This window comes from Cryptomeria japonica, chromosome 2, assembly GCF_030272615.1.
Source record: "Cryptomeria japonica chromosome 2, Sugi_1.0, whole genome shotgun sequence".
NCBI lineage: Eukaryota > Viridiplantae > Streptophyta > Pinopsida > Cupressales > Cupressaceae > Cryptomeria > Cryptomeria japonica.
Window position 1 is genome coordinate 635,712,596 of NC_081406.1, and position 27,724 is coordinate 635,740,319.

Sequence of the window (27,724 nt, forward strand, 5' to 3'; positions counted from 1 at the left end):
TAGAGGACCTAAAGCTCTTATACCAATTGTTATTTAGAGGATCTGGTTAATACAAAGAGGGGGATGAATCGGTATTAACAACAAACTAAAATCTTAAACCAAACTGATCAATACTTCACCAAAATAGATCATAACCAGTACCGATAACCACTAAAATCAATCTACTAATCAGATTTACCAAACTGCTCATTTAAGTGTTCCATATCATGCATGCAATATAAAGATATCAACTTAACACAAACACAAATCAATCACCATATGAACACCAATATTTTCACATGGAAACCCAAATGGGAAAAACCACAATGGGAATTGGTACCCATGAGATAATGCACTCTTTCGGAATGCACCATGTTAGGAGCCTAGCTCGGTTAGGAGCTTACAATGATGCCCGATTAGGAGCAGACCCTGTTAGGAGTCACCTAATCAAGGGATTTAGAATATGAGCTATGTTAGGAGCTTTGCCCTGTTAGAAGCAACCTCGCAGGAGGATTTAAACTCAATTTGTTAAGCTACCCGGTTAAGAGATTTACATGAACAAGGCCTTTTAGGACCTACCCGATTAAGGGATTTTGAACTTGTTGCAACTGTTAAGGAACAACAAATGAACGATCTATAAATAGCACTTCCCTCTTTCTTGTTCAGAACCACTTCAGCTCCAATTTGCTTAACTCTTGCAGACACACACCTCTGGTTCGGCTACACACTCTTTTCTCAGATTACCGACACAATAAACTTCATCAAAACTGACCTAGATACACTTTACATCTTTGTCAGTTACAAAACCCTAGATACATCAAGATTCAAATGAATTTACATCATAGATCATCACAGATCATTACAAATCATCATACAGATTATTACAACAAATATCAAGACAATTTCAACTGTTGAATAATCATAACACGAAACCGCACATTGATTTGATAAGCAATCAAACCCTTAAAACAATCTTCTATGCTCGTCGTTGTTTCCCAACAAATTTCATCCTTAATCGTGCCAAAACAATAGTTTAATTTCTCACACGGGTTTTGACACATCACCATCAAGTTATGAACATAATGAAATTCATCGCCAAACCATAAAGCATCACTAGTTAAGAGATCTTGTTACTGGTTCTAAAACCCTACTGAGAATACAACAGTAAATCACAAACATGACTTCCGGTTATTAAAACATGATGCGTTTTTGGTCATAGACTCATTACAATGATATAAACACATGTTTCAAACCGCAACACCTAATTCCTCATCAATCTTCAAAACTATTTGCTTAAGTATAACATTGTTTCATGTTTACCGGTTAAAGTCCTATTTGTCAATTTGTTTGTCAGATGCACAGTTCATCTCACCAACTTAATCCATTACCGGTTAGGTTACACCAGTAAACCTAGATGAGAAAGTAATCAAGAATAAACAATTGTCATAGTTGTCATCAATGACACCACAAATAATTGATCACCAAGTCACCAACCAATATCTCAATCTATACTGGTCATACATCACCATGTCATCATTCTCCTTATCATATCAAATATATCATCACCAACAGTCCTTAAATATATCATCACCAACAGTCCTTCAATATATCATCACCAACGGTCCTTATATATATCATCACCAACAGTTATGCCAATCATGCCAACACTTCTCGCTTACTCAACTCAAAAGGTTTATGCTTTGTATCCGCCATCTCCATGTCTTCTTCCCTTGGAAGAAATAGTGATTTAAGATAAGTTTCTCTTTGTTGTCTTGCTTGTTCTATATGACTGGGGCATTCCTCAACCTCTTGGAAGTGGTCTTGTTTGGGCAACCAACAATTTTTCCTTCCAAGCTCTTTTTGACCAGCCACCATACATACTTTGTGTCTTCTTTACATCTTCCATGCTGAAATATACAAATTTAGACTCCTTGTAGCTTGGATACATAGCAAATGCCTCATGTTTGGCTCTCAAAACTTGAATTCCAACATTGGGAGACTCCATAAAATTATCATCTTCATGTTTAAGGGTTGCCAACTCATGCTTCTACAAAGGTAAGGGACTACTACTCCAATTCAAGAAATCAACCCTTCCCTCTTGCCCCTATGTGGTGCCTTCATGGATCCTGGTTACTTCTCCTCTTATGAGTGGTTGATTATTCATAAGTGTTGGTTCAAGAGTTATCTCCAATTGTAAAACCAAAGTATCACCTCTCATAACTTATGTCCCACAATTGCAATTTATACCCTTGTCCTCTTTTCTAAATACTTCATATCGGAGCCCCACAAATTCTTCATCTATGTGTCTACTCTTCATACAGACTTGTTGCTCCTTGAATGCGACTGACTGAATTCCCACTTTGGATGACGAAGAACGTATCAAGGTCAATTCCAAGCTAAGCTTATCAACTTCATCTTGCTTCCTTTTCAATGCATCTAAACATATCTTATTAAGATGGGGGCGCTAATCCCTATCTGGAAGTAGGTGTATGTAATTTGATTTCGTCACAATCAAAGCTCCTTTGAGTACTTATAAGGGAGCAAGGGATAGTTCTCCTTCAAGGCCTTTGTCTCCATCTTGAGTCTTCCAAGAATAATCCCCCAACATCAGAGTGTCATCAATGTGAGCTAGGGCAGCAATAACCTTGTCTTCGTTTACTCTCAATTGTCCTTCCAAGTGATGTGACTCTGGAAGTCTAACATCTCCAAACAAATGTTTTGACTTGTCTCCATAATCATGCCATTCAAAAACAACTGCCTTCATAACCAACCTTCCACAAAACACACGTTTTCAAGCTAGGCCAACATCATGCTCAATCAAAGGATTGTCACCACAAGAGTGAGAAGAATCATTTACCTCATGATTTTCTTCAACTATTGATGCAAAATTAGATAGTGAGCAATCTAAATTTTTAACTTCATACTTATCGATCCATTCTTGAGTGTCTACAATGTGAGACTGATGTGATTGCCAAATTCTGCTGGTCACTCCCAAGAAATTAGAATCATGTGCATGGCTCTTCAAAGTGTCTTTGTTGTCCTTTATTGCATCTACTTTGAAGGTAGGTTGCTTCCCCATAAGTGCTGGTCTGTGAGGTGTGTCCAGTTGAAAGTCACATATTCTCCTAGTTGCCTTAGTTTCCATTAAACTAATCCACACCTGCACCTCCTCAGCTAAGTTGTTTTTTGCCTCCAACCAGCTCCATGGCGATGTATCCATGGCAAACCAGACATTATCAAATCGAAGGATCTTCTTGTTGAGCAATCTCCTAGTCTCCATAATCATTTCTCTAGGACAACATACCTCATATGGTCTTGACATGTATTTCTCCAATGTAATTAGGGGTATGAAGCAAGGAAAATAAGTCTCACTACATGAAAATTTGTGTATTGCTTTCATATGTATGAACAGTATCACTATTCAAATCACAATTTGATTCTTTACCAATAAGATGTAGAGTCGGTTCATGCAATGGAACATTAGTAGGATTCATATCATCACATCGTCGATCAATCAATGCTGGTTTGGCCAACCCCAAGAGAGAATTTTCTTCTACCTGGTTATCGTGAAGACTGTGTGTTCTTCATTGGTAGGTGCAATAGTTGATTCTTGTTGGTCCATATCCTCCCTTTCTTCAATGATGACTTCTAAGTTTCCTTTTGGCTTCAGTTCTTTACATTTCTTCCATTTCAGTTTCTTCACAAACATCAACTTCATCTTGAATAGGTGCAATTTGATCTTTCTTTGACTCTGGTTGAGTTTTTGTTTCAGGATACAATTCCTCTTTCCTTTTCCTTCCATAGTACCTATCAAAAGATTCGGTAGCCTTAACCTCCTTAGGTTCACTTACGTATTTATCAAAAAAATTGATATCCTCCTCATTCACAGGTATAGTAAGTCTTGAGAGACTACAATATTCATGAAATGTTAATAGATCCTTCATCTTTTGATATCTATTATCCCTTTCTTCAATTTCTGCAAACAACTTCAGCATCCCACAGACTGCGGGGTTTTAACTCTGATACCACTGTAAAATTCCTAATCGATTTCTACCAGACTTTTGCAATCCCTGTCTGAGTGCTCATGCTCAACCACTAAACTATAACAAAAGCTCTTGAAACTTTTATCCACGACACTACAATGATGTTGCGATGAAATATTTGAGTGGAAATTTATATAACTGCAACCTTAGAACTCCATGTTTATTAAGTTCTCTGCTCTGTTAGACCACACAAGAATTCTCGTAATAATAGACAAGGCCGGGACTTGAATATTATTTATCACCAGTCTTTATTGTAAGCCCGATAATATTAATCTTTAATATCGAACCTTTAGGTGCCCTTAGTGAATTGACTCATTATCTCTGGCAAATACTACATAACAATAATACGAGTCATTATGGCTTCACGATGGTGATAAATGCATAGATAAAGCCTCTTTTATTAATTAAAAAGGATAATAGCCTTCAACATCACACGACAATATATAACAGAGTTCTGAAGAATGAATACTTGGCCCAAATAGAATAAGCTCTTTAATAATCAAAGAGATTATTAGCCTTCATAAAATATATCAGCCAAATAGAATAGAATTCAACTGCCATACATGCATGCCCAACTTAGAATATAAACTCCTCATAAAACCTAATTCAATATTATTATTAAATCTTATAATAGACTTATCTGCAAATTTGTCTCCAGTGGAAACTTCACAAATTTGGTACTGATATAGATTTCGTAGTGAATCCACCCTTTGGAAGAACTAGATATATGTCTAGCCCTTCTATTAAACCGTTAAAGGTTTTCATCCCCGAGAAGCATAAAGCATTTATCAAATCCAAAAGCATCCATTGCAAATCCTAGCAAGCCTCTTATAAAGACCTCCAAGAACTTTATAAAAGATAAGGCTGACTTGAAAAATGGAAACTTTATTTAATAAAGTGACAATATATTATTTTATTATTTAATTAAGTTAATTATTATTAAGTCATCAATGAATATTTTATTTATATTTTGATAATTTAATAAGAATCAATTTAACTAAATGTCACCTTAAAAATTGGGGACATTACATTTTGGGTACATTCTAATAGTTGATGCTCTCTAGAAATCCCTTTGTAAAATTTGGATTTAATTTTCTTTAAATAAAATTAATTTTTTACCAAAAACAATATTAAGTCTATAACATAATTCGTTGAATCTTTACAATGATTCAAATATTTCGTGTGTTAAGAGTCTTTATTTTAATCCAAATTACATCATTAGACAATTAACACAAGTAAAATAGTGTGTGAGAATGTGACAATTTCATTTGTATGTGCTATGCTCTCCTCTATTCTTCTTTTAAGAATCTAGATTTAAAATCTACTAGAAAAATCTCTTTTTGATAATGAATCAAAGAGCGTAATTCAAAATATTGATACAAGAAATATTTTTTTTCATAAACACTACAACTCAAAGATAATATTACTTGTCAAAATATAGACACTTCAAAACTAGAATACTTAATTGAAAAAAAAAAAAAAAAGAGTTTCAGTTTTGTTTTCTCTCAAACAAAAATGATGACACAAAAATTGAATATTAAATAATAAGAATGGTCGCACTTAGCTACTGGCCCAAAATTTTCAGATAAGAATACAATATCACTAAGATCCATCAACATATACAAACTTTATGAATAAAACACACAAAGACAATACATTCATACCAAGATATACAAACTTTGGACAGTGATGATCTGCTCTCTATCATGTTTGATTCCCTAAAGTTAGATATGCTCATTAGGAGTCCTTTTAGTTTTGATAACTCATGTTAAAGAAGTCCGCATAGAAAAAAACTTTGAAGCAGAAGTCATCTCTTGAAACAGAAGTTCAAAACTCTGGGTTGCTGCAACTCACAACCAATTTTTTAATTATCAGAGCACCCTCTATATGCTTCATTTTAAAATATTAGAGATACAATAACCTGAAAATGATGGACTTACCACGGCATGCGAGTTACGCTCCTTTAGAAATAATAAAAGAATCATCATTTACAAAGTCACTTAATTTTTTCATTTACAAAGTCACTTAATTTTTTCATTTCACCAACATCAACCAGCCAGTTAAGTGTCCTGACAATTGCATCACTTGGAGCACAGCCTTCTTTCTTCATCTGATCCATCAACCAAAATGTTTTTACAAGATCATGTCTTTGCTTGAAGCTGCGGAATAAGCTGTCGTAAGTAAAAACATCTAGAACCAAATCCTTTGTTCTCATCTCATTCAGCATTGACAAAGCCATGTCAAGTTTGTTTTTCTTGAAGAAAAAATCAATCAATTTACTATAGGTTACAACATTTGGAGAAATACCAGCCACTTTCATGTTTGAAAAATGCTTCAAGGCCTTATCTATTTCACCAATTTTGCAATGGGCATCAATCAGGTGGTTATAAGTGATTGCATTAGGTGTCAAGCCTTCATCAGGCATCTTATTCATGAATGAATGAACTGTAGAAAGATCCCCTGCCTTGCACAGACCATCAATGACTCTGTTGTATGTCACCTGGGAGCTTCGTCTTCCCTACCTACTCTACAGAGACCGTATATTAGGCTACTGTATGTAAAATTATCAGGAGAAAGGCCATCCTGTCTCATTTCAGCTACTAAAATAAGAGTTTCACTTATTCTACCAATCTTGCAGTTTCCATCTATCAGAGTGCTATATGTAACAATATTAGGAAAAAAATGAAAATGCCTCATTCTGTGCAAGAGCTTATGCGCTTCCTCAATTTGATCCCCTTTACACAAAGTCTTTATGAGGATGCTATAAGTGATAACATATGGATGTATTTCCATCTCTTTCATTTCAGCAAGAAGGGGTTTGATTCTACGGAGACAACCAGACTTTACAAGGCCATCTAAAAGCGCGTTGAAGGAAAGGACATCGAGAGGACGCCCTTGAGTAATGGATGAATGCAAAAGTTCCTAGGCCTTGTTTGTGTTTCCCGATTTACAGAGGGCAGTAATGGACTGAGTGAAGTACTTAACATTAAATCTGTCCTGCTTGTGTGTGTGTTGAGATGAGGAGTTTTTGCAGTACTGTTTTGGAAAATGAGGAGAATGAGAATGAGGTGAAGTTACCTGTTTAAAGAGGGGGCATCGTATCCATTTCAAGCTGTGCGTCATCTCCATCTCCGTCTTCATAGGGTTAACAGGGCAGAGCAGAACAAAACCCTAAAATGTCTTCTCTTCTTGTCCACAGCTAAAATAAAAGCAAATACGTATAGGGGAAAGGATCCAGTAGTCGTGCACCCTAACTTCACGCTTCTCAAAATCCTATTTGGAAATTTCGAATCACTCCGATTTTTTTACAGCAGCTTACTTGGCAAGTCCCCTGCTTATAACTAAGGTTTCAGGGCTACATCATCAAATATGATGCCACATCAGCATGCTTTTTGCCAAGGTGTCCAAAACAGCCCCAAAAAAAAGTGAGACCAATAGACGTGCAAAAGAGACCCCAATAGTTGTGCAGCCGATGTGGCATCACCTGGTTGGTTACTTTTTACAATATTAGTACATTTCTTAACAACTATTGGTACATTTCCTAACAAAAATTGATATTTTTTGTTTCAAACAATAGGTTTTATTTGTTCAATTTTTGGAACAAAAGGTATCAACAACCCTCACAACAATTGAAACATGCTCAACTACTGGGTCCTTTCCCCTATATCTATTTCTTTAAACCCGAAAGCAGATATCCTAAGTCACAATTTATTATTTATTTTTTTAGAACATGACGGATTTTCCCCAAGTCACAATTTATTTATTGAAATTTATAAAACTAAATTTTAAATAAATAATTTATATTTACTTAAAATTCATATAAATTATTTATATATTTATATAGTAATTTTTAAATTCATTTATTTCTTTTTTTTTTTTTTTTCTGTAAATTCAAATTGTGCTATTCAACATTTTTTTGGTATACAATGACACATTTAAACAAGAGATGTTTTTTTTTAATTAAAATTGGAACTTTTATTAAATAGTAGTAATAATATGAAAATTTTGAAATCTTTAAATAATAATTTGATATTCTTTTGTTGTATAAGATGTATAACAATACAATAAATATGATGGCATTTTCAAAATACACTATATACCTATAAGGTTATATTGTGATTTCCTTCCATGTTGCATGTATGTAATTCAAGTTTTTTTAATTATAGATATATGTAGATTTTATTCAATATGAAAATCAAAAAGAAATAACACATGATTTTATCACTATACAAGTTAAGTTTTATCTAAGATAGTGAAATTTGAGAGTAAAAGGATAAGAAAATGTAGGGCTACAAAATAGAAAACATTACAGAAAGAATGAAGTCAATTTTGTGATATATATCTCTCGACATGTGTGTGTGTGTGTGTGTGTGTGTGTGTGTGTGTGTGTGTGTGTGTGTGTGAGTGTTTGTCTGTGTGTCAAGAGATATAAAATGGATTAAATTAGGTGCCTCAACATGGAAAACATTTAATACATTAATATCTGATTATAATATTGTATTACTAAATAGTTATATTAATATATAATAATACTATTATATTTAGAATTATTATAAAATTTATATTCCTAACCATAATTTTGGTTAGGTTTTAGGGTTAGCATTAGGATTATAATTTGGGTTTAGGGTTAGGGTTAGCATTAGCGATAGGTTTTGGGTTATAGTTAGGTTTAATTTTTAGGGTTAGTGTTAGGGTTATGGTATGGTTAGGAATAAGGATTATTTCTATGGTTAGCGGTTAGGATTTGGTTAGGCTAGGGTTAGAATTAGGGTAAGAGTTATGATTATGATTAGAGTTAAGGTTTATGGTAATGTTAAGGATTATGGCTAGGGCTATGGTTTATATCATGGTTGGGATTACAGTTAGAATCGAGGTTAGGTTTAGGGTTTCAAGTTATGGTTAAGACTACATGGGTAGGATTAGGATTTACATAATGGTTTGGGTTACGGTTAGGATTATGGTTCAAGTTTACATCATGCTTAGGATTAGGATTTACATCATGGTTAGGGTTATATTACAATTAAGATTATTTGGGTTATGAGTGGGATTATGGTTATAGTTACGATTAGGATTATTTTTAGGGTTAGTGTTAGGATTAATGGTTTGAGTTAAGATTACGGTTAGGGTTTACACCATGCTTAAGGTTAGGGTTAGGGTTAGGGTTAGGGTTAGGGTTATGGCTATGGATAATGGTTAGGGTTAAGATTTACATCATGGTTGTGGTTAGGGTTTAGGGTTAGGATTAGTATTATGGTGAGGGTTTACATCATGTTTAAATGTAGTGTTAGATTTAGAGTTAGCTTTATAATTATGGTTTGGGTTAGGTTTTAGAGCCAGGGCTTAGAATTGTGGTTAGCGTTAGGGTTTACATCATAATTAGGGTTAGGGTAGGGTTATAGTTTTGGTTAGCATTTAGGGTTAGGATTAGTGTTAAATGGTTATGGTTATGATTAGAGTTAGGGTTTTTGGTCATGGTAAGGATTATGGTTAGGGTTATGATTTATATCATGGTTGGGATTAGGGTTAAATTATGATTAGGTTTAGGGTTTAGGTTTATGGTTAGGATTATAGGTATGATTATGATTTACATAATATTTAGGGTTAAAGTTAGGATTATGGTTTCGTGTTTACATCATGGTGAGGGTTATATTATGATTAAGATTGTTAGGGCTATGATTGGGATTATGGTTATAGTTAGAATTAGAATTATTATTAGGGTTAGTGTTAAGATTGATGATTAAGGTTAGGATTATAGTTAGGATTAGGGTTATGGCTTTGGATTATGGTTAGGGTTAAGGTTTACATGATGGTTAGGGTTACGGTTTACAACATGGTTATGGTCAGGGTTTAGGGTTAGGATTAGTATTATGGTGAGGGTTTACATCATGGTTGAATGTAGTGTTAGGTTTAGGGTTAGGTTTACAATTATGGTTAGGGTTAGGTTTTAGAGTCAGGGATTAGGATTATGATTAGGGTTAGGATTTACATCATAATTAGGGTTGGGGTTAGGTTTAAGGTTTTGGCTAGCATGTAGGGTCGGGCTTAGTATTATGATTATGATTAGAGTTAGGGTTTATGGTTATGGTAAGGATTATAGTTATGTTTAATATCATGGTTGGGATTAGGGTTAGAATCATGGTTAGGTTTAGGGTTTAGGGTTTAGGGTTATGGTTAGGATTATGGTTTGGGTTTACGTCATGGTTAGGGTTATATTATGATTAAGATTATTAGGGTTATGATTGGGATGATGGTTATAGTTTGGATTAAGATTATTATTATGGGTAGTGTTAAGATTAATGGTTAGGGTTAAGATTATGCTTAGGGTTAACATCATGGTTAGGGTTAGTTTATGGCCATGGATAGTGGTTAGGGTTAAGCTTTACATCATAGTTATGATTAGGGTTTAGGATTAGGATTAGTATTATGGTGAGGGTTTACATCATGGTTGAATCTAGTGTGAGGTTTAGGGTTAGGTTCTAGAGTCAAGGCTTAGGATTATGATTAGGGTTAGGATTTACATCATAATTAGAGTTAGGGTTAGGGTTAGGGTATTGGTTAGAATTTAGTGTTAGAATTAGTATTATGGATATGATTATGATTAGAGATAGGGTTTATGGTTATGGTTATGGTTATGGTTTATATCATGGTTGGGATTAGGTTTCTAGAATCATGGTTAGGTTTAGGATTTAGGGTTATATGGTTAGGATTATGGATTATGGATTAGGGGTCCCTAGTCATTTTGGGGGGAGATTTTAATGCAAGCATAGACTCAAGAGAGAAAAGTGGAGGAATTTTACCGAATAAAAGAACTATGGAAGATTTTGGGAATTTTATCTTTGATATGGGTCTTTTTTATTGTAAATCTCAAAACGGGGTTTTTACTTGGACTAATATGAGAAGGGATTTTTCTCAAATAGCAGAAAGGATAGATCATTTCTTGCTTTCAGAAATTTGGTTAGAGTCAGATTTTGAGTTTTTTTCCTCTATTCTACCTCTGTCAGGCTATGACCATTTTTTGTTTTCATTATCTATTTCGGAGGTTAAAGCTTCTTTTAAGTCTTATTTTAAATTTGAACCCATGTGGTTGAGGGATTCTTCCTTCTTACTCCTCCTTAGGAAATGGTGGGACTCTGCTCCTTTCTGTCCATGGTCTCGAATGTTTCAGATTGTCAAGAAGCTCAGCTTCTTGAAGTTGAACATTAGAGAGTGGAATTCTTCGCATTTCAAAAATATTTTTCATGAGAAACAGAGAATTCAAGATATGATTGAATGTCTAAATAGGCATGTACTTGACCATGGTATGGTTCCACATGTATTTGATGAATTAAAATCTTTAAAATCAGAACTTAAGGAAGTTTTAGCTAGGGAAGAAACATATTGGAGGAAAAAATCTAGAGAGGTATGGCTCTCAGATGGGGATAGAAATACAAAGTTATTTCACTCTTCCACCAAGTTAAAAAAAAGCAGAAATAGGATATCCTGTATAGAGGATCCCAATGGGAAGTTGCTTACTAAATAAGAGGACATTGCTTTAGAGGCACTTAACTTTTTTAAATTATTATTGACCTTGGAGGGTGGTTATTGTTCGAATGATTTTATTTCTGAAATTCCCTCCTTAGTGTCCCTTGAGGATAATAGGATGTTGATGTCTCCTTTTTCACTAGAAGAAGTCAAATGTGCGGTTTTCCATATGAATCCCGACAAGGCCTCGGGGCTGGATGGGTTTACCCCTTTATTCTTTTAGAAGTGTTGGGACTTTGTGGGCAAAGATGTCCTTTTGGCTCTTGAAGTGGCTAGGATAAATATGTCAATTTTAAAATAACTTAATACTGCATTGATTGCCATTATCCCTAAAAAAGAGGTTACTAAGACCTTTGTTGATTTTCGTCCTATTGCTTTATGCAACACTTTGTATAAAATTTTTACTAAGGCAATTTTCCTTCATTTGGTAAAAATCCTTCCCAAAATTATCTCTTTCGAGCAAGGTGGCATTGTGCCATGTAGGGAAACAGCGGAGGGAGCTATTGTGGCTCATGAAGTGCTGCATTTTATCTCCATGCAGAAGTTCCCGGCCATGATACTTAAATTGGACATGATGAAGGCTTATGATAGGGTTGAATGGGGGGCTTTAGGTCTTGTTCTTGTGAAGTTAGGGTTCTTTAAGGCTTGGGTCAAATGGATCAACACTTGCATCTCTTCTGCAAGATTCTCAGTTTTAATCAATGGTTCTCCTTGTGGTCTTTTCTCTTCTTCTAGAGGATTGAGGCAGGGGGATCCTCTGTCCCCTTTTCTGTTTATACTTTTAGTTGAGTCCTTTAGTTGGCCTATTAAGGCTGCGAAATTGAAAGGGCTTTGGAAGGGGATTGGGATCTCGAGGGTTCCAGTTTCTATCTCACATTGTTTATTTGCAGATGATACTCCGTTATTTGGTCGGGCTTCTTTGAGGGAGGCAAATACTTTAAATGGAATTATTCAAAAGTATGATGCTTTTTCAGGTCAAAAAAGGAATATTGAGAAGTCAAAAATATTCTTCCTTAATACATCACAGTTAGTTCAGCATAGATTGTATTCCTTTTGGGGTTTTGAACCTAGTAACCTCCAATGTATGTATCTTGGTATACCTTTCTTTATTAAACAAGACAAACTAACCTTTTGGGATAAGCTTATTTCTGTTATTTCAAAGAGAATCTTCTCTTGGAACCATAAATGGTTAAGCCTTGCTGGGAAAATTGTTCTTATTAAATTTGTGTTGAATGTAGTTCCCATTTACCTTATGGCAATGCTCAAATCCCCTAAATTTGTGATTGTGAGCTTGCAGGACACTCTTAGGTCCTTTCTCTAGAGTAGTAATAAAGATGGAAGGAAAAAACTCCCCCTAGTAGCCTAGGATAGAGTCTGTTTGCCTAAGGATCTTGGGGGTACAGGTATTAGGAACTTGGAAAATCAGAATTTGGCCCTTGGAACTAAGTTGGTCTAGAAGTTGTATGAGCATTCTGATTCTTTTTGGGCACAAATTATGTTTGCAAAGTACTTAAATAATGGTCCTAGAGAGTATATTTTTCAAATTTCAAATTTACCTTCAGGTTCAGTAATGTGGAACTTTATATGCAAATGTAGGAATGTTATCTTGCCACATCTCTCTTGGATTGTTCATAATGGGAAGAAGGTTAGATTTTGGGATGAGGTGTGGAATGGTCACACTCCATTACTAAATATAAGGGACTGGTCCCCTCTGATATCTATCATTTCTTCCCTTTGGGGGGTCTTTGTGGCAGATTACTTCGAGATAGTTTATAGTGGAAATCTTAAGATGGCTAAGTGGAAGTCCATTGAGTTTTTGGATGTTGATCAAGATCTCAAAATGCATTTTGCAAAGGTTTTGGGAGAAAGAATGATTATCCTATCTGATTCTGAAGATGAACTTGTTTGGACAAAGAACATCTCGGGTAAATATACGGTCAAAGATGGATATAATTCTCTTATGTCTGTTAAAGACTCATCTTCTTGACCACATAAACTTTTTTGGCATTCGGCCTATCTGCCAAAAGCTGGGGCTTTTGCTTGGTTAGCAGTTCAGGACAGGGTTCTTACAGGCATGCGCTTGGATATACTTGGTATCACTATTGTTTTTCCTTGTGTGTTATGCAATAAAAATTTGGAATCCTCCTCCCATCTTTTCCTTCATTGTGATTTTGTATATCAATGTTGGCAGTGGCTATTTGATAAATTGAATTTGAATTTTGTTATAGGGAAAGATCTTATATCTCACTTTAGATCCTGGCCATTTCTGTTTGCCTCATCTTTCTATGCTTGTCTTTGGATTGTTTCTCCATCTATTTTAATTTGGAATATTTGGTTAGAACGAAATAACAAGATCTTTAAAAAAACAAGCTCTTCTCTTGAAGAGATCTTATTGAAAATTGAATCTTCCATTTTGGAAGTTGTCTTGTCTCATATCTACAAGAACTTAGAAAATCTTACCTCTTTCTTGCACTGGGATAGTAGGGTGTCTAGGGTTTGGAAGTTGTTATCTACCTTGCCTTCTCATGGGTCAATTTTGAAAAAGAATGTTGCTTTAACCAAGAGAAATTCGGCTATCTGGAAGCCCCCTCCTCATGGGCATTTTAAACTGAATTTTGATGGTGCCTATCACAGGAATCCTGGCTTGGCAGGGGTAGGTATGGTGATTTTTTATCATCAGGCCAACTTTGTCCAAGCTAGGTGTCATGCCATTGGGCATAAGACTAATAATTTTGCAGAGTTTAATGCCTTGTCTCTAGGCTTGGATATGGCTATATCCCTAGGAATTAAGGATCATGTAATTGAAGGGGATTCGATGGTGATCATACAATGTGTTATGAAGAAAAAATCTAATTGTTGGCAATTACAATATGTTTTGGATTTAATTTTACAAAAGTTGGATTTTTTTATTCCTTCTTGATTTCTCATTGTTTCAGAGAAATAAATAGAATTGTGGATTTCTTGGCAAATTTAGCTATAGACAGTAATGCCAATTTGCGTAATGTAAGCATGGAAGAGATTCCTGCTTCGGTTATGAAATATCTGCAACAAGTCTTGGGGTTCCTCCTTTTATATGGTCATTTTGAAATTTTTCCTACCCGTCTTCCTTGGGAGGCAGTCATGTTTGTTGGATATGTACAGGTGGCAAGTATGCTTTGTAGGTGAGAAATTCTTTTTAGCTACAAAGTATAGTTATGATCTAGCATAGGCAACAAGGGTGGGTACCTTTTATGGTTTTAGGGTGGCACCCTGTCAGCATTCATATTTGGGTATGGTCTTTTCATTTTGATTTTGCATGAGTGCTTTATGTGCTTTGATTGTTTCATGTTGTACGAAGGGACTGATCATTTGTAGCAATCGGGCATGGTTTTTGTGTTGTGATCATGTTTGGGTAAGCATTTCATTAAGTTGCATTGGATGGGATATTAAGTACTGCTTTTTCTGTCGCCACCACCGTGAGAAGTTTTTGGATATTATTATTTCATTTATGATTATATCTCTCATGAGTTTTAATCCTTCTTAATTTCCTTCACTTGTAATCATGAAATGGTGTGGTTCTTCTTTCTCATGTTTCTGGTGATTGTTGTCTTTAAAATCCGATAGCATTTTTGAATCCTGCAGTAGACTTGGTCTTGTTCTTTCTGGGATATTCATATGTCGAGTGCCTTTGCTCTTTCAAGATACAGGTTTATTGTTGAATGCCAGCTTGAGGCATCCAATGAGGTTTCGGGAAATAGTTTTGAGATGCTTGGAAAAGTGTTTCGCTCGTTTTCTCCTCAGGTGGATTTTGAGGTACATAGGTTGGTGGGAAGTCTCTGGTTGCAATCTAGTTCTAATTTTTCTTGCTCTGAGATTTTGTCTCGATTTCTTATTGTTTATCATGACATTTTGCTTGATGAGGGTTTACTCCAACTCTTGTTTTCTGTGCTCATTCCCCCCTCAATTTTCTCTTGGGAGCTTGTTAGGACTGCACTCGATAGTTATCATTTTGAGCTGGGCTCTTTTTATTATGGGGGCTTTCTTCCTCGTTGTGATCTTTTGGACAATGGGAGGTGTGGGGAATTATTGTTTGAATTGAGAATGAGTTTAATATGTGATAGATTGGGGGATACTTTGAAATCATTTGAAATTTTACTTGACTAGGTTCCTTCTTAGTTTGTAGATAAGGCATTGGTTGTGCTTATGGGTTTACATTCGCTGCTCTCTTTTGGCTTTCTAGCTTCAGCACCTCCACAGCTGGAATTCCCCTTGCAAATTGACCCTCCTTCGAGCATGGACAGGGAGAATCCTGTTGAGAGCTCAAGTTCTTGGTTTCTGACTTAATTACTCTATGCAGGTATCTATTGGTTAATATCTTTTTGATGCAGGTTTTTAACTGTTGATATGTTCGATTTTTTTGCGAGCTTGAGAGGCTTTGATGCGGCATGGTCATTTGCTATGAGTCTACTTCTACAGATCATATTTGATGGTTGCATGTCCTATAGAGGTTGTGTGGTTCTCTCTCATTCTTTGGTGGACGTCTCGACATTTATATCTATATCTTTAAAGCCATGTAATGGGAGGGTAGTTACAATCTGATTATATAATTGGGACAATCGGGTATTTAATTTTTTGCATTTTTGGGCCACAACTAGAGGTTTTCTTGCGGGTTCTTTCCTATCGGTATGCCCTTTGAACCCGTTGTAAACAAAAAAGATTTTTAATATTAATAAAATATAGTTTAGTGGCATGCCCACTTTTATCAAAAAAAAAAAGTAAATTAAATTAATTAAACAAATTAATCAATTATAAAATAACTCTAAAGTAAATAAAAAGTAGCTCTTCGAAATAATGTAAACAAAATAAAATAATTCTAAAGTAAAATAAAATAACTCTTAAATAAATTAGAAATTTTTGAAAGTAAATAAATCTCTTCTACAATAGTTTTTGTTGCATTTGAACATTATAGTGATGAAGCACACGCACTATCTTGGTTGGAATTTGAGTAAATATTGGTCCCTAGAGGAAAGTATAGCTATTATGAGTTAAGAGTTGAGAGGATCTATTTTAGCAAAGAAGAAAATTCATGAGACAATACATGTCACATAGGAAGGAGTGAAGGACACCTAGAAAAATGCATGAGACACTCGTTGATTGCATGCCCTATATGGTAGTTTGCATGTACCTCACAACTTGATTTTAAAGAAAGGGTTAGGATGGGAGTCATTGTAGTAACTGTAGACACCTAAAAGTTGCACAATCAATTAAGTAAATCTTATTCATTTCTAATTCCTCCAATTAATTGAATTAAGGTTTAACTAATATCCCTATTCCTCTAATTATCCCATTAATCAAATTAAACATTTGATTCAACCCTATTCTTCTAGCCTAGCCTATTAATTGAACTAAGTACCCTTAGCCATTCAATTTAATAAATTTTATTTATTTAATTAAAATCCATTTTCCCCTTTTGATTAGATTCACATTTAATTAAAAATTCCCTTTACAAATAAATAAATCCATATTTATTTGTGAATAGTAACCCCACTTGCAAAATCCTACAAATGCAAGTTGCACCCCTTTTGGCTAAATTAAATCTTTTTTTTTTAACTAAAATTCCTATTTTCCCTCACCCACTTGCAAAATTCTACATTTTCCATTATTCTTCTAAATCCCCATCTAGAAGTCTTCTAATCCCTTCCTAATCATTTTGTATCCCTTAAGCTTGTCACATCCCTAAATTTAGGGAAGTCATTTCCCAAAAAATGGGGAAAGTCTTCCCAATGTGTGGAAGACTCTACCTTTTTCAACAAGTTAACTTGTTGAGTATTTCAAGTTTGTAAGGCTATGACAAAACCACTAGAGCTTTCCCTCTTTGGTCAAGTAACCTTACAAAAGGCTTCCCAAGGCATTTAATGCCTCTTGTGAGCCCACACCCCTTAGCCATCATGGTTGTCCCTTTGACCATTTTCTATGTTGCACAAGAGTTTACCTCTTGGGTAATAGAATGTCTCCTTGGATAAAAGCATTATCCAATGATGTCACCCATTGAAGCCTTCCCTAATGCTTAATTAGCATCTAATGCTTTCTTAGCATCCCCTCAAGTCATCTCAAGGTGACATTTGTCAACTTGGGATTGGATTGAATTCCTCCCATGGATTGATAACTTTCAATCCTAGCCCTTGTTGAGATTATTCAATCTCAACCATCCATTTCTCCAATTTCCCTATAAATAGAGCCCATTTCTCTCCCAATTGATCAAGTCTTTTTGTGCATCAAAATTATAGTCACATTGCAGGTTAAGGAGCTCTCTTTGTCATCACCAAGCATCAAATTCATCTTCAAGCATCCAAGCATTAGCATCAAGCATCCATCTCATAGCATTTAGACTCATTTTAGTTCATCTTTTAGCTTAATTCATTTCTTTAACAAGTCTTGCATCCTCATATTAGCTAAATTAAATTACATGACATCCTTAGCTTTCAATTTAGAACTCATCTTTGCATCCTAATCATCTATCATGCATCCTTCATCGTCATCTCTTCATCTTAGTATTTTTCTAGAATCTTAGTTGCATCCATTTAGATTCTAGTTGCATCTCCATAACTCATTCCTTAGGTTGGCATCTGGACGATCAAGCTACTCTCCCAAGTGAGGGCCAACTTGAACCCAAAGATACTTAGGGATAGAGGATAATGAGGTGATTTTAGAAAGTTTTAACTCATTTCTTGTATTTTGATTTCTAACAATCTAATTCAATGCTTCATTGGTGTGTTTGAAGCATTTTACTTATTGCAGGTGGAAGATTTTCAGCCACACATAAATTGGCGCCCACTGTGGGGCTCTTTGTCCCTTTTATTTCTAATCTTTGCAGGTTCTTGTCATGTTTATGACAGAATCAACAGGTTCCTATCATAGTTTTTGACATGCCTCTAGGAACTCACACCATCCATACTAGGACTTTACAACACTAAAATTGACCTTTTTTGGCCTTCTAGAGCAGTTTAGCTCTCTTGGTATGCACAATGGTGTTCCTGGTTTGCAGGGTGGCATTATGGCACATATCATAGCGTTTATGGTTCATTGCATAGCGTTTTTGGTCCATTGGTCAACGTTATGGGTCCATAGGTTAGCTCTCTCAGTTTGTAGGTTAGCTCTCCTGGTCAGTTTGTCAGCTCTCTCGGTCTGAACAATGGCATTTCTGCTATGCATAACAGCGTTCCCGGTAGGTAGGGTGGCGTTTTTGGTTAGTATGGTAGCATTTTGGTTGGTTTGGTGGTGTTTTTGGTAAAGTATGCAAAATCACAAGTTTGAGGGATCATGAGGGTAAAGTAACTACCCAGATTAACTCAAAAGGCAAAAACAACCCCAAGGGCAAGACCAGGAGGTTGGATAAGCATCAGAAGGGGTGTACACAAGGTTTATGCATCAAATGCAACTCACATAAATGAGTTTGCAATTCAACGGGTAAGCATTTTAGCTAAAACTGCATTTTAGATTCAAAGAGCAAAGGAGAGCACCTAATCTTTGCATAGGGTAGAAAAACTGAACCAAAACAATTCCAAATCTTCAATACTCCAACAACAAGATTACAAATGCTTGAACATGACATGGACACTTCACTGTGAGCTTCAGGAGCTCTTACAATGCAACCGACACATTCAAATCAAAGAAAACAACTCCTATCTCAACCAGGAGTTCACAAGAGAACAATACACAAACAGATATTCAAAACCACCATGAAACTCTCCTAAAGCATACAGGAACAATAAAATTCAAAAGCACGGAATCCATTTTACATTTTAACGGTTTAACATTTCTAGAAAACATACTCAGAAGAATTTCACAGAGAAGATTCACAATAACGATTCACAAAAGAGAATAATCTTTCCCTACAAATCTAACCATTCCCTTATCAAACCAAAATAAACTAATCCCCAAACAATCTTTGAGTTACAGACACGACAAACACATTTTCACAGGAAGCATTCACTGTAAACAAGAATGTAAAAATTAAAAATTCACCGACCTCCAAATCGCAATCCAAAAGAGTCGAATCGAAGAGGAAGAAATGTTGAATCCAAAACCACTCCAAAATCTTCAATCCAAATCAAAAACACGAATCCAAAATCCAAAATGGTTCCCCACAGATAACCCCCAAACAATTACAGGAAGCCAAATAAAAAGAACTTCAACAAAAACTCCTGACCAATCAAATAAATTCATTAAAAATATATATTTGCTACATACCTTGTATAATTTCAAGGTAGAATATTTAATATATTTCCTACCAACAATTTTAATTTCACCCAATCAAATAAGAGGGTAGGTAAAAACAAATCTATTTTATTTTTTACATTTCCCTGATAGTAAAAGCAATAATAATGATATTGTTATTATTTTAGGAGTGTAAGAAAAGAAATAGGCTTATACCTTTATTATTATTAATAATAAAATCAGCTTTATAACAATGTCTAAAATAAATAAAAATTAATCAATCATCAATAAACCAAAGGATAAAAGTAATTAAATAAAACAATAGCCAATAAATCAATTAAATAAATAATCAATCAATTAAATCCAAAGTAAAACAATTAATTAGTAAATCAAATATTAATAAATTTAATAATAATAAATCAAATCTCTATTAATTAATTAATTAATTATAACTTTGTTAATTATTATTCATCATTAACTAATGAATTAAATAAACATTATCCAACCATAGGATAATTATTCCAATCCAAGATAAACCATACACACACATAACCAACCGCACAAAGATAGAATGAGATACTGACTCAAGATTGGTCAATACTTATACCTGACAAGACTAACAAGGTGAACATAATAGACCATGAGTAGGTGAGGGGAAGTTCCAAGTCATCTCCAACAACTGCCATTGGGATTAGGACACATTGAGACCTATGAGACCAGGTCGAGTCAATGTTTGGTACCTGCAATCCTGCATCCACCGATAAACAACACAACATATATATATATATATATATATATATATATATATATATGCTCTCAATGAGTGATAAGGCATCGTCCCTTTCACGAAGACAGTCACCCAATACAAACACATCTCATAAAATCATCATCATGGAGTAGGGTTAGTATCGTCATTATATATCATGAAATCATATAAGAATATCGAATACATATTAGCCATCAAGAAAAGTCATCCATCAAGTAATCATAACATGTCACCCATCTCATAGATCATCAAAAGTCGTCAATATATCATATGTCCATATAGCATCATAAATGTCTACTCCATAGGAATAAATTCATAACCATCATCATAAGTCCAGATAAGTCTATTGAACCATGAATCATAATGTAAGTCTAGGAGGGACACTACACTCCATGAGGAGGGACATGACATATCCTATTTGAAGTTCTAGTTCTGGTAGGCGTGTTATTAAATGGAATTTCAAGCACCCCTTATTGGCCTTGTTTATTAGTTGTTGTTGTCGCAAACTCTCTTTGTAACATTTGGATTTAATTTTCTTTAAATAAAATATCAAGCATAATTCATCGAATTTGTATAAGGATTTAAAAATATCAAGCGTTATAGTTTTTGTTGAGTCCAAATTATATCTTTAGATGCTTAACACAAAAATAAAATATAGAATTTGTGAGAATATGACAATTTACATCTCTTTTATTTTATTAAGAAATGAAATTAATTTTGATCATTTTTAGTAATTATAATTTTAATTGTAATAAAAATATTAAGAAAAATAACATAATTTGTATAATATCTATAATATATAATATTTATGATGTATTATTCTTATAATATATTTTCCTTCAATATTTTTAATATATTGTAACTTGATTCTAGTAGTTTCAATACTCATATTTTAACTTAACTATTTGTATCCACTTCTTTCTTTTTTATGTTAGTTTTATTATTAATTTTGTAATTTTTTTTTGGAAGTTTCATTTATGTGTTGTGCTCTCCTCTCTTCTTCTTTTAAGAATCTAGATTTACAATCTACTAAAAAAATCAATCAAGGTGCTCTCCTCTCTTCTTCTTTTGATGATGAATCAAGGTGAGTGATTCAAATTGTTGATACAAAAACTTTATCTTTTCTCATAAACATTACAACTCAAAGATAATATTACTTGTCAAAATATGAAGACTTGGTTGAAAAAAAACGTGTTCAAATTTTGTTCTCTAGAACAAAGAGATCGACACAAAAAGTTAAATATTAAATAATATGAATAGTAATAATACAAAAAGTATTAAAATTCACCAATCAATTTCTTTGCTAAAATATCATGTTTGATATTTGAACAAAGACATTATAAGAGAAACAATAAGAGCACCCTCTAGCTGTTTCATTTTAAAACATTAGAAAAACAATGACCTGAAAATGACACTCTTACAACTATCTATATAAGCTAAAATTTGTTATGGTAGCTGCAAAATAAGCTACAGAATGTTTAACAATTTTCATAATTTTAAGAAAATAATTATTAAATTCTCATATTACAAAGACATTTGATCTTCAATTATGAAAAGGAAACATCTAATCATGCTTCAATCCAAACCATCATAACATATAACATTCATAACCTTGAACAAAAGTATGGTTCTAGACATGAGTGGCCCTAAAATGAGCACATACTAGCTGGAAAAAAAAGACCGATTTCTGCCAAGCCACGAGAATTACAATTTTTTTTTAGCAACAATAAAAGAATCATCATTTACAAAGTCCCTTAATTTTTTCATTTCACCAACATCAACCAGCCAGTAAAGTGTCCTCACAATTGCATCACTTGGAGCACAACCTTCTTTCTTCATCTGATCCACCAACCAAAATGTTTTTACAAGATCATGTCTTTGCTTGAAGGCGCGGAATAAGCTATCGTAAGTAAAAACACCTGGAACCAAATCCTTTTTTCTCATCTCATTCAGCATTGACAAAACCATGTCAAGTTTGTTTTCCTTGCAGAAAAAAACAATCAATATATTATAGGTTGCAACAATTGGAGAAATACCAACCACTTTCATGTTTGAAAAATGCTTCAAGGCCTTATCTATTTCACCAATTTTGCAATGGGCATCAATCAGGTGGTTATAAGTGATTGCATTAGGTGTCAAGCCTTCATCAGGCATCTTATTCATGAATGAATGAACTGTAGAAAGATCCCCTGCCTTGCACAGACCATCAATGACTCTGTTGTATGTCACCTGGGAGCTTCGTCTTCCCTACCTACTCTACAGAGACCGTATATTAGGCTACTGTATGTAAAATTATCAGGAGAAAGGCCATCCTGTCTCATTTCAGCTACTAAAATAAGAGTTTCACTTATTCTACCAATCTTGCAGTTTCCATCTATCAGAGTGCTATATGTAACAATATTAGGAAAACAATGATCATGCCTCATTCTGTGCAAGAGCTTATGCGCTTCCTTAATTTGATCCCCTTTACACAAAGTCTTTATGAGGGTGCTATAAGTGATAATATCTGGACGTATTTCCATCTCTTTCATTTCAGCAAGAAGGGGTTTGATTCTACGGAGATCACCAGACTTTACAAGGACATCTAAAAGCGCGTTGAAGCATACGACATTGAGAGGACGCCCTTGAGTAATGGCTGAATGCAAAAGTTGCCAGGCCTTGTTTGTGTTTCCCGATTTACAGAGGGCAGTAATGGACTAAGTGAAGTGCTTAACATTAAATTTGTGCTGCTTGTGTGTGTGTTGAGATGAGGAGGTTTTGCAGTATTGTTTTGGAAAATGAGGAGAATGAGAATGAGGTGAAGTTACCTGTTTAAGGAGGGGGCATCGTATCCATTTCAAGCTGTGCATCATCTCCATCTCCGTCTTCATAGTGTTAACAGGGCAGAGCAGAACAAAACCCTAAAACGTCTTCTCTTCTTGTCCACAGCTAAAACAAAAGCAAATACGTATATATCTATTTCTTTAAACCCGAAAGCAGATATCCTTTTCTATTTATTTTTTTAGAACATGACGGATTTTCCCTAAGTCACAATTTATTTATTGAAATTTATAAACCTAAATTTTAAATAAATAATTTATATTTAATTAAAATTCATATAAATTATGTTCAAGGGGTTGAGCTTAACTGGTTAAAACACTGGGTTCTCATGGTGGAGACCCAAGTTCAACTGCCAATAAAGACATCTATAGAATGTTTATATAGTAATTTTTATACTCATTTATTTCTTTTTTTTTTTTTTTTTGGTTAGATTCAAATTTTATTATTCAACATTTTATTGGTACACAATGACACATTTAAACAAGAGATGTTTTTTTTAAATTAAAATTGAAACTTTTATTAAATAGTAGTAATAATATGAAAATTTTGAAATCTTTAAATAATAATTTGATATTCTTTTGTTGTATAAGATGTATAACAATACAATAAATATGATGGGATTTTCAAAATACATATATATAAGGTTATATTGTGATTTCCTTCCATGTTGCATGTATGTAATTCAAGTTTTTTCAATTATAGATATATGTAGATTTTATTCAATATGAAAATAAAAAAGAAATACACATGATTTTATGGGTATACAAGTTAAGTTTTATCTAAGATAATTAAATTTGAGAGTAAAAGGATTAGAAAATGTAGGGCCACAAAATAGAAAACATTACATAGAAAATGAAGTCAATTTTGTGATATATGACATGTGTGTGTGTGTGTGTGTGTGTCGAGAGATATAAAATTGATTAAATTAGGTGCCTCAATATGGAAAACATTAAATACATTAATATTTGATTATAATATTGTATTATTAATATATAATAATACGATTATATTTATAATTATTATAAAATTTATATCCCTAGCCATAATTTTGGTTAGGTGTTAAGGTTAGCATTAGGATTATAATTTGGGTTTAGGGTTAGGGTTAGCATTAGCGATAGGTTTTGGGTTATGGTTAGGTTTAATTTTTAGGGTTAGTGTTAGGGTTAGGAATAAAAATTATTTCTAAGGTTAGCGGTTAGGATTTGGTTAGGTTATGGTTAGAATTAGGGTAAGGGTTATGATTATGATTAGAGTTAAGGATTATGGTAATGTTAAGGATTATGGCTAGGGTTATGGTTTATATCAGGGTTGGGAATACGGTTAGAATCAAGGTTTGGTTTAGGGTATTAGGTTATGGTTAAGACTACATGGGTAGGATTAGGATTTACATAATGGTTAGGTTTAGGGTTAGGATTATGGTTCAAGTTTACATCATGCTTAGGGTTAGGATTTACATCATGGTTAGGGTTCTATTACGATTAAGATTATTTGGGTTATGATTGGGATTATGTTTATAGTTACGATTAGGATTGTTTTTAGGGTTAGTGTTAGGATTAATGGTTCGGGTTAGGATTATGGTTAGAGTTTATACCATGGTTAGGGTTTACACCATGGTTAGGGTGAAGGTTAGGGTTAGGGTTAGGGTTAGGGATATGGCTATGGATAATGGTTAGGGTTAAGGTTTACATCATGGTTGTGGTTAGGGTTAGGTTATGATTAGTATTATGGTGAGGGTTTACATCATGGTTAAATATAGTGTTAGATTTAGAGATAGGTTTACAATTATGGCTTGGGTTAGGTTTTAGAGCCAGGGCTTAGAATTAGGGTTAGGGTTAGGGTTTACATCATAATTAGGGTTAGGGTAGGATTATGGTTTTGGTTAGCATTTTGGGTTAGGATTAGTGTTAAATGGTTATGATTATGATTAGAGCTAGGGTTTTTGGTCATGGTAAGGATTATGGTTAGGGTTATGATTTATATCACGGTTGGGATTAGGGTTAGAATCATGATTAGGTTTAGGCTTTAGGTTTATCGTTAGGATTATAGGTATGATTATGATTTACGCAATATTTAGGGTTAAAGTTAGGATTATGGTTTTGTGTTTACATCATGGTTAGAGTTATACTATGATTAAGATTATTAGGGCTATGATTGGGATTATGATTATAGTTAGAATTAGGATTATTATTAGGGTTAGTGTTACGATTAATTATTAGGATTAGAATTATGGTTACGATTAGGGTTAGGGTTAAGGTTTACATCATGGTTAGGGTTACAGTTTACAACATGGTTATGGTCAGGGTTTAGGGTTAGGATTAATATTATGGTGAGCTTTTACATCATGGTTGAATGTAGTGTTAGGTTTAGGGTTAGGTTTACAATTATGGTTAGGGTTAGGTTTTAGAGTCAAGGCTTAGGATTATGGTTAGGGTTAGGATTTACATCATAATTAGGGTTAGGATTAGGGTTAGGGGTTTGGTTAGCATTTAGGACCAGGCTTAGTATTATGATTATGATTAGAGTTAGAGTTTATGATTAAATTCATTTATTTCTTCTTCTTCTTTTTTTGTTAAATTCAAATTTTATTATTCAACAATTTTTTGGTACACAATGACACATTTAAACAAGAGATTTTTTTTTTAATTAAAATTGAAACTTTTATTAAATAATAGTAATGATATGAAAATTTTGAAATCTTTAAATAATAATTTGATATTCTTTTGTTGTATAAGATGTATAACAATACAATAAATATGGTGAGATTTTCAAAATACATTATAGACAAAGAAACTATTTTCATTTAAGAAACAAATATTTATGCCTCAATCATCTTATTCTTGTTCATAAACCAGAAACTATTTTCATTTAAGAAGCAAATATTTTAATTAAAGATATAGAAATTATTTGTGCCAAGTTTTGGAGAGGAGGGAATTATCTTTGTACTGGTGTGAAATGATTTGTTGTATAAATATAAAGATTATTTTTGATAACCGGAAAGTTATCTCTTAAAATGGACATATAAAATTGTTAAAATTTTATGAAGTTGATATTTACAATGCATTTGAGGTAAAGTATTTTTTAGTCTATGTAATCATGATAATAATTTTGAAGGAAAATGAGAAAACAAAATTTGAGTAACCATTTTTTAGTCTACATTTGATCCTTGTACCTATGTAACCATTTCCTATATGGGGGGCACCAACCGGAGCACACACAGTTGACTAGTTCACCCTTTCCCATAAGGGATGAGAGCGGGGGCAAGCAGTGAATCCAATTCGGGAACAATTAATCTCCATCCTACTGATGACTAGATGACTAGATATTATGGCTTAATTAGTTCGGCATTAATCTCCATCCTACTGATGACTAGATATTATGGCTTAAATTTTCCATGCAAAAAGTATTTAGCAAATTTTACTATGTTTGTTCTTAGTTTTAGTAGGTCTTATTTATGGCTTAATTCCTTGAATAGAAAAAATGTGCCCAAATTTGACTTACGTATTTGATCATAATATGCCTTGTCTGTGGGAAACATTCGTCAGAATTTGAGGCCAAATGTATTAGTGATGACAGAGTAGTTGATAATGTCTAAACAAAATCAAAACCCATAGTATTCAATCTAACTAGTGGGACACAAGCCCTCAAAGCAGTTGAAAGCGCTACAGAAAACCCAGCTAAGAAATCAAAAGAGTGGTTTAAAGAGAAACCCTGGGTTTCAAAACCTAAGCGTGATTTTACTCCTCTGGGTGAATCTTATGAGTTAACTTTTAAAACTCTATTGGCAAACGAACTGATCACATTGCCTGACAACTCTAAGCCAAATGATCCTGAGGTCAAACCTAAATGGTGGAGGGAAAATGAATACTATGAATATCATCGAAACAAGGGCCATACAACAAATAATTGCATGAAACTCAAATTAATTAAACAAATTAATCAATTATAAAATAACACCAAAGTAAATAAAAGTAGCTCTTCAAAACAATGTAAACAAAATAAAATAATTCTCAAATAGTTCTAGAGTAAAATAAAATAACTCTTAAATAAATTAGAAATTTTTGAAAGTAAATAAATCTCTTCTAAAATAATTTTTGTTGCATTTGAACATTATAGTGATGAAGCACATGCACTATTTTGGTTGGAATTTGAGTAAATATTGCTCCCTAGAGGAAAGTATAGCTATTATAAGTTAAGAGTTGAGAGGATCTATTTTAGCAAAGAACAAAATTCATGAGACAATACATGCCACATAGGAAGGACTGAAGGACACCTAAAAAAATGCATGAGACACTTGATGATTGCATGCCCTGTATGGTAGTTTGCATGTACCTCACAACTTGATTTTAAATAAAGGGTTAGGATGGGAGTCATTGTAGTAACAACCTTACTATAAGCGAGA

General features: G+C 33.8%; 1 protein-coding gene and 1 pseudogene across 1 annotated transcript; both read right to left on the minus strand.

The window, feature by feature from the left end:
* Positions 1-6,018: 6,018 nt before the first annotated feature.
* Positions 6,019-6,447, minus strand: LOC131055670 (pentatricopeptide repeat-containing protein At5g61990, mitochondrial-like). Its single transcript, XM_057990111.1, has one exon. It carries the CDS (start codon positions 6,445-6,447, stop codon positions 6,019-6,021), a length of 429 nt encoding a protein of 142 aa, XP_057846094.1.
* LOC131055654 (pentatricopeptide repeat-containing protein At1g09900-like) lies at positions 6,216-23,363 on the minus strand (annotated as a pseudogene).
* Positions 23,364-27,724: the final 4,361 nt, after the last annotated feature.